The sequence below is a fragment of the Coffea arabica genome, chromosome 8c (assembly GCF_036785885.1).
Source record: "Coffea arabica cultivar ET-39 chromosome 8c, Coffea Arabica ET-39 HiFi, whole genome shotgun sequence".
NCBI lineage: Eukaryota > Viridiplantae > Streptophyta > Magnoliopsida > Gentianales > Rubiaceae > Coffea > Coffea arabica.
In genome coordinates this window covers 34,426,255-34,435,429 of record NC_092325.1, presented here as the reverse complement: position 1 = coordinate 34,435,429, position 9,175 = coordinate 34,426,255, and the positions used below count along the sequence as shown (strand labels likewise).

General features: G+C 37.2%; 1 protein-coding gene across 1 annotated transcript; it reads right to left on the bottom strand.

Moving 5' to 3' along the window:
• Positions 1-4,555: 4,555 nt before the first annotated feature.
• Positions 4,556-5,089, bottom strand: LOC140013502 (uncharacterized). The gene has a single exon (XM_072062802.1). It carries the CDS (start codon positions 5,087-5,089, stop codon positions 4,556-4,558), a length of 534 nt encoding a protein of 177 aa, XP_071918903.1.
• Between the last annotated feature and the right edge of the window lie 4,086 nt (positions 5,090-9,175).

Genomic DNA, 9,175 nt, shown 5'->3' with positions numbered 1-9,175 from the left:
TAAAGTTAAGTTACTCGATTTATCAAAGCTGAATGTAGTATAAACTTCCCAAGACAACTCACTATAAGAAGGATAATCAATTGTCAAATATCGTTGCCAACCAATTGCAGCAAATAACCGATCCACGTCACTAGTAATATGCAAGTAGTCAAGTGTAGGGCGATGGACAGATTTGCAGGCAGCAAAAGGTCTGACTCACAACATTTAAAGTCGTTCTAGTTGCTCGAAACTAAACCCATCAAATGCACCTCGCAATTTGTTATCTCCAGGTGGTAGTATACTTTTGTGAATCCCCAAACGTGACCTCTTCTTTGGTTGGATAGGGGCTCTTCGTTTCTTAGGTTTGGGAGTAGGATTAAACAGCACAGAAGAAGTTTTACTTGGTTTCGTTGAAATAGTTTTTTTCTTTGCCATAGTTCAACAATTCAAATGCACCCACAAAAGTTAATAACTGAAGAGTAATAGTGAACCAAGCAAAGAAAGAGGCCAAGTGGGATCCCCAATAGAAGCTAAACTCAAGTCGAACAAACCACTATCAATTGGCTTTAAAAACAATAGGAGACAATCATGCAATTGGCAAGCTATGTGGATGGATGGAAGATTAATCAAGCTTTCTAAAACCAACAATGGAGGGACCCACAAGTTATTGTTGTAAAATTGAAAGACTATAACAATGGCAATTGTGCAATTGACCACCGACTACTACTTTAATAAGCACAATCAACCAATGACCAAGAACCAAATATCTACCCAATGTCCATAAATCCAAGAAATCAAGTGCAGTTGTCAAAGCAATTAACTGGGGGAAAACAGAAATCAGCAGCAAGGAATCTGAATTGACGAAATTGAACTACCAAAAATTGATGAATGAAGAGGGTAGCAGCCTAGATAATACCCGTTTCTTGTTGAAACTCGATAGAACTCCAGGCGAGCAGTCCCATGAAGGTGCGTTCGCCGATAATGGAGCAGCAATGACCAAAGGTAGAAAATAGCACTTGGAGGTTCGGTCAAGACTCTGAGAAAAGGAAAGGGGAAGAAACAAGTTAGGGAAGAGGAAAGATAGAAGCCCTTGCTAATAAGAGAGACGGGCCCAAACCGAATTGGGAATGTTGCTTTTTTTCTATTTTTTTTAATCAATTAAATCAAACTCAAGACGATGCTACAAGGCATGGTCACGCTTTATAACGAAAGCTCTTCTGCCCATCCAACTTGAAAATCAATAGTGCATTCCGGACATAGAGCGTGGGCACGCTCAACAGATGGTCTTCTGCCCATGCAACTTGAAAATCAATGGTTTGCATTTAGCATAAAGCGTGGGCACGTCTGATAATCGAGAGTCGTCTGCCTAAGAGTCTACCTACAATAAAAAATTTCTGTCAATAGGAACCAAAATAAACTTACCTTTAACACAAAAATATGAAATAAAAAACACAAATGACTAAAAATTGAAACTCTTGGATTGCCTTCCAAATAGCGCATTTCTTTAATGTCTTTGGCTAGACAAAATTATACTTCAATCAGAATAAGTAGGCTCTTCGAGAGCCAACTCCTCGATAGTATATGCCTGAAATCCTTCATAAAAAAGTTTAAGATGATGACCATTGACCTTGAAAATCTTATTGGTTTTTGGACTTAGAATTTCCACTGCACCATGAGGAAAAACATTAGTGACAATAAAAAGCCTTATCCAACGTGAATATAATTTACCAGGAAAAAGTTTGAGTCTAGAATGAAAAAGTAGAACTTTTTGACCAACACAAAAATTCTTCCTAGAGATCAATTGATCATGAAAAGCCTTTATCTTCTCCTTGTAAATTCACGAGTTCTCATAGGCATCATTATGGATTTTCTCTAATTCTTGTAACTGCAATTTCCTTTGCTCTCTCGCATCATCCATCCGCATGTTGCATTGTTTCAGCGCCCAATACGCCCTATGTTTCATCTCAACCGGAAGATGACAGGATTTGCCAAATATCAGACGATAAGGGGACATACCTATAGGAGTCTTGTAAGCTGTTCGATAAGCCCAAAGTGCATCGTTGATGCACAGACTCCAATCCTTTCTATTTGGATTCACCGTCTTTTCAAGTATAGATTTGATTTCTTTATTGAAAATCTCAGCCTGCCCACTGGTTTGCGGATGATATGAAGTAGAAACACGATGGGTGACACCATATTTCTTCATCCATGTCTCCACTACGCGATTACAAAAATGCTACCCACGATCACTAATAATTGCTCTTGGCGTACCAAACCTGACAAAAATGTTAGATTTGACAAAATCTACCACAACCTTAGCATTATCAATCTGAGTAGCCTTAGTTTCGACCCATTTGGAAATGCAATCTACAGCAAGAAGAATATACACATGGCCAAAAGAGGAGGGAAATGGACTCACAAAATCGATACCCCTTATGTCAAATATTTCGCAAACAAGTATTGGAGTAAGGGACATTTGGTCACTATATCCTAAATTACCTGTCTTTTGACAACTCTCACAAGTCTTACAAAACGTGTAAGAATCACGAAACAAAGTAGGCCAAAACAAACCACATTCTAAAACTTTACGGGCAGTCCTCTTGGGGCCAAAATGTCCACCGCAAGCATATGAGTGACAAAAAGAGAGAATAGAAGGGATTTCCTCATCTGAAACACACTTGCGAATAACTTGGTTAGAGCAAAATTTCCATAAGTATGGTTCATCCCATACATAATATTTAGCATCATTTTTTATTTTATCCTTCTGAGCCCTAGATAAATCATTAGGCAACGTCTTAGTGACCAAATAATTCACTATATCTGCATACCATGGAGTTAGCTTAGGAATGGCAAGGAGATGTTCATTTGGAAAATTATCTCGTAGAGGTGTAGGTGTCCCATTTATGACCAATCGACTAAGGTGTTCTGCAACCAAATTCTCAGCACTTTTTTTGTCCCGAATTTCTAAATCAAATTCTTGGAGTAGAAGAATCCACTAGAAGATTCTTGGCTTTGCCTCCTTCTTGGTGAGCAAGTACTTAAGCGCTGCATGATCAGAATAGACAATTACTTTAGTGCCAAGTAAGTATGAATGGAATTTTTCTAAAGCAAAAACTATAGGTAAAAGTTCTTTTTTCGTTGTCGAATAATTGCACTGAGCACTGTCCAGAGTTCTTGAAGCATAATAAATGACATGAGACGCTCTCCCATTTTTTTGGCCACGTACAACACCAATAGCATAATTACTTGCATCACACATGATTTCAAAAGGTAAACTCCAATTTGGCGGCTGGACAACTGGTGTTGAGGTCAGTGATTCCTTGAGTGCATCAAAAGCAACTTTACAGGCTTCATCAAAATTAAACTCTACATCTTTTTGAAGTAGTTGGCACAGAGGATGAGATATTTTCGAAAAATTCCTAATAAAGCGTCGATAGAAACCTGCATGATCAAGAAAAGAACGAACTTCCCGCATACTTGCAGGGTAATGTAAGCACTTAATGACTTCTACCTTAGCTTTATCTACTTCAATTCCTATAGAGGACACCACATGTCCCAAAATTATGCCCTGATCTACCATAAAATGACATTTCTCATAGTTTAAAACAAGATTTGTCTCGATGCACAGTTCAAGTATCTTAGTGAGGTTAGCGAGACATGCATCAAAAGAATCACCATAGACCGTAAAATCATCCATGAACACTTCTATAATGTTTTCTACAAAGTCAGAAAATATACTAACCATACACCTCTGAAATGTAGTGAGGGCATTGCAAAGACCGAAGGGTATTTGTCGATATGCAAATGTACCAAATGGACAAGTGAAAGTAGTTTTCACTTGGTCCTCAGGTGCTACCGGAATTTGAAGAAAACCTAAAAAACCATCAAGGCAACAATAGTGAGATTTTCTGCCAATCTTTCCAGCATTTGATCAATAAAGGGTCGTGAAAAATGGTCCTTTCGAGTTAAAGCATTCAATTTTCTAAAATCTGTGCAAACTTGCCATTAGTTTTGAACGCGGGTGGGCATCAACTCGCCATTTGGATTTTCAACAACAGTTATCCCCGTCTTTTTGGGGACCATTTGTATATGACTTACCCACCTACTATCCGAAATTGGATAAATTATACCTGCATCAAGAAGTTTTAAAACTTCTTTCTTTACTACCCCCATCATTGGTGGGTTTAGGTTACGTTGGGCCTCTCTTGAACGTTTAGCGTCTTCTTCCAATAAGATTCTATGCATGCAAGTGGTTGAACTTAGTCCTTTGATATCCGCTAAAGTCCATCCTATTGCTCCTTGTGATCTTTTAGCACTCGAATGAGTTTTTCTTTTTCTGGAGCGGTTAACTTGCAAGAAATAATCACTAGAAGTGTGTCTCCTTCCCCGAGGAATGCGTATTTTAGATGACTGGGTAATTGCTTCAATTCCAACTTCAGGGCCTGTATAATAGATGGTAAAAGTTTTGAATGTGACTGTAACAATTCAACACAAGGCACTTCATACCTTACAGGTTTAAGAGAATCTAATTCAAAAATAGTTTCTTGCAATTCAAGGGAAAGGTCAAACTTCCCTCTCATCTCCTGAATATACTCCCGATCAAGGCATGAGTAAGAGCAACTTTCAAAGCATCATCATCCATTAGTTCAAAAGTGTGCTGCATCAAAGAGTTAATTACATCTATAACAAAGACTGAATGAGATTCATTAGGATATTTCATGGCATCATAAATATTGAATTTTATAATATCGCCATCAAACTCCATAGTCAGTGTTCCAGAATAGACATCAATTTTGGTCCTAGAAGTTCTCAAAAATGGTCTTCCTAATAAAATTGGAGGTGAATTAGCAGAATTATCTTCCTTCATGTCAAGCACATAAAAGTTCGCAGGAAAAACCAATTTGTCTACTTGAACCAATATATCTTCCAAAACCCTATCAGGATAAGCATTTGACCTATCAGTAAGTTGAATTATTATACTTATCTCTTTTAAAGGCCCGAGATTCAGCATGTTATAAATAGAACGAGACATAACATTTATGGAAGCACCCAAATCCAACATTGCTTTTTCAATCCTAATATTTCCAATGTTGCAAGGAACAGTAAACATACCTAGGTCCTTACATTTTGGAGGTAACTTTCTCTGAAGCACTGCTGAGATATTCTCCCCCAGATGCACTTTTTCATTTCCCTTCAATTTTTTCTTAGTAGTGCATAATTCTTTAAGAAACTTTGCATATCTAGGGATTTGCTTAATTGCATCTAAAAGGGGAATATTTACCTCAACCCTGTGAAAAGTTTCTAGAATCTCTTGCTCTTGTTCATTTTTCTTTGATTTAGCAAATCGATTGGGAAATGGAAGAGGAGGTATTACCACTACTGGCGGGTCATCTTAGGAATTTTGCTGCGGCCTATCTTTAGGTTTGGGTTCCACTTCTTCTTTCTCAATAGCCTCCTCAATAGCCTGCTCAGAAATTCTCTTACTGAATTCTAGCAACTCTTTGCTATTCCTCAATGTAATGGCACTTGCATTTTGTTTCGGATTGATAATAGTCTGTGAAGGAAAATTTCCTGAACCTTGAGACTCCCATCGATTAAATGCAGATACTAGTTGGCTCACTTGATTCTCCAGATTTTGAATACTAGCTCTCGTCTCCTGTTGAAATTGTTGTGCATTACTAGCTAACGATTTAACAATTTCTTCAAGTGATGTACCTAATTTTGAAACCGGTTGTTGTTGTGAATTTGCAAGCCTAGGCTAATATTGCTGTTGGTGAAATCCCGGTGGCCTTAGGGCATAACTGAAATTTGGGTGATCCTTCCACCCTAGATTGTAGGTGCTTGAATAAGGATCATAGCACCTTTGAGGTGGGCCAGCCAACTGCATTCACATATTCATTTGGATTATCTTGTAGTGTGGGACACGTATCAGTCTGATGGCTAGAAGAATAGCAAATTCCACATGTTTTGGCTTGTTGAACTTGTCCTACAACCAACTTTTCCACCAAAGAGGTTAGAGAATCTAATCGCTGTTCAATAGAGGAAATACTCACCTCACTGACTTTTCTAGGAGTATAATCCTGTCGCTCACCAAATTGTTGACCATTGGCTGCCATACTTGAAATTATCCTTCTCACTTCTATTAGCATTTTATTTACCAATGCTCCTCCACTGGCTGCATCAATGATTTTCCTGTCTGATGCTGATAATCCCTCGTAAAAATATTGAATGAGAAGTTGATCAGGGATTTGATGGTGAGGACAACTTGCATATAACTGTTTGAACCTTTCCCAATACTCGTGCAATGTCTCTCTATTAAATTGTCTAATCCCACAGATATCTTTCCTAATGCTTGCAGCTTGGGAAGCAGGAAAAATTTCTCAAGAAATTGCTACTTCATATCAGTCCACGTTGTAATTGATCTAGAGGGCAAATAATAGAGCCAATCCTTAGCTTTGTCGGCTAAAGAAAATGGAAAGGCTCTTAATTTTATTTGCTCCTCTGTGACTCCTTGGGGCTTCATGGTTGAGCATGCCACATGAAATTCCTTGAGGTGTTTGTGAGGATCTTCACCTGCAAGTCCACGAAAAGAAGGAAGTAAGTAAATTAATCCAGATTTCAATTCGAATGGTACTTCTAAAACATGATATGTTATGCAAAGAAGTTGCTGATTTAAATCTGGTGTAGCTAGCTCTCTCAAGGTTCTCTTGTCCGCCATGGTTTCAATCTCCTCTTCAAATTCACTAGAAGGTTCAACCAAGTTAGATGACCTTACTTGTTGCTTAGTTTTCTTTTTTAGTATACGTGCTGTCTTCTCAATCTCAGGATCGTATTGTAACTCATCTATACAAGAAGATCGAGGCATAAACTAGCAACCGAATAAAAAAAATAAAAATAAAAATAAAAATCAAAGAAAATAAATCAATAAGGCACCAATCCCCGGCAACGGCGCCAAAATTTATTGGCTTGACAAACCAGCAAAAATAAAAGTTCCTACTCTAATAACATGGATTTGAGTGTAGCGGTGAGTAGGGTCGTATTCACAGGGACTGGGATTAGGAGAAATTAACAAAATAGCTCACTTGAATAAAAATAGAGACAGTATCACAAAATTAAATAAAACTAAACCAAGAATAGGCAACACTCTAGTCGAAAGTCTGATTTCCACTTTGGTTCATTTAACTGATCATCGATGCAAAGGTGAAATCACTTATTCATAAATAAACTGGTTATGATTGTCAACACGCTCTGACAACCTGTCTCTCCTTACTGTTTTGATAACCATAATACGCTCTGTGACTATTTCTCTTGCCAATTAAGCAATCCTAAACAAGCTCTTAGGATTTAACCTATTGACAGCATTAATAAATAGAGAAGCTACCAATTCTAACCAACAAACACACAAGCTCGGTTCATTTAAGTTAGATTATATATTCCCGTGATATAAATTTGAAAGTCTCTTTTACAATCAAATTATATCACTCGCCACAAAATACTAAAACCATCAAACAATTACGGATTTGATATTTTAGATGGCAATAGACTATTTCGACAATTAAATATAGATCAGATATCTAACTATTGAAAATAATCATAATTATGAATGAACAGAGAATATATAAATACTCATAAATAAATGAAGCAAACAAATCAAATTAGATTTCACAGTATAGTCGAACCAAAGCTTCAATTAACCTTCAACTAGAAAAGAAATTAGCCGCTCCTCATGGTGGATTCGCGACCAAGACTAAGTAATGGTTTTCTTATTTTTTTTGTTTTCGAAGAGGGAAAAAGGAAAAAGAATCAGAGATAGAGCCCATGTCCGTTTTCTCCCCTATTAATAAAGATGTGATCCCCTTTTCCTACTAGGACTCCTACTTAAACTAAACTAACCAACCAAAACCTATCAATTGGTTTCCAAAATAAATTACATTGAGTCATAGCCCCTCAAGATCTCCAATCCCGTGACAAATGTGTAAAACCATGTGATGCAACCAGCTTCTTGATCAATTGACAGATTGATCTCATGTCCTACGAACTCTTGACTGCCTTGTCAAATAAGGTGTGGGCACGCTTAACAGACTGGAGTCTACTCGACAGAGATCTTTAGAAGCACCACTTCGCGTTTGACAAAGCGTGGGCACGTTTAACAAGACATCTTCTCGAAAGTCGACTTTTAATACGCCTTTTACTTCATTCTCACCAACAATTCCTAAAAACAACACCAAAATTCAAATATGAGTGAAATATATCAATTAACGCCATATTTTAACAAAATAAAGAGGAAAATATTCACCAATTATATGCACAATTAGCCACTTAACAGTTATGTCTCACATTAGTTTTAGAGATGGAGAAAGAACGGTTAATATATAAGTAATAGCTCAAGATAGCAATTTGATAGGGAGACACATCTCGAAAGAGTCCACCAAAGAGTCCAATATATAAGTCAGGAACCCAACTCTGATCCAAAAGTTTAAGCTATTAGGTTTTGGGTTTTTATTTACATATTAACCACTCTTTCTCCATCTTTCGGACCAATATGGGACATAACGTTTTACCCATGAACCTAACAGATTTGAGTAGTTGAAATCTTTCAATCTTTTATTGGTGACGAGCATCTTTTTTGTTATATTCTGGCTAAGATTTTGTGATGTCACGTTTGTACAGTGCAAAAAATGGATATGTCTTTCACTTAGCAACTCGATTTTTTTTTTTTTTGGCTTAACCGTCAGGTACAAATACACAGAACTTCAGAAGGGGATGTACCGGCTTGATCCAGGACTTCACCAGCTGCAAGAGACACTGTAGATATATTAAAACAGCATGTGTAGACTCCGAATGTTAACTGTAGACACTAGCAATTTTGTATAGTCGGCATTGATTGCAAATTCTCTTTAAACTGAAGTGTTCAACCTATAATTTATACTCCGATCGCTGTGCCAGTGGTGCCACTTTCGGCCGCCATCACTTTCATTCACAAAATTTCACCAAAATTCAACTTCCCACTCAATTTTTTTTTATGTAGAATCCGATTTTGGATATTAGTTTTTGCAAAAAAATTAATAAAAGTGGGTGAGAATAGAAAAAACACTGGTGGGTAAAGTATGTGAGAAATATATCAAGTTGTATCTTGTCAGTTGTAGGTTGGAAGTTGAATCTAAACTATATAAAGAGTAATCTTAAATTTATACTC

Coding starts and splice junctions, on each gene's coding strand:
- LOC140013502 (XM_072062802.1), bottom strand. CDS start 5,089: ATGTTTACTGTTCCTTGCAACATTGGAAATATTAGGATTGAAAAAGCA.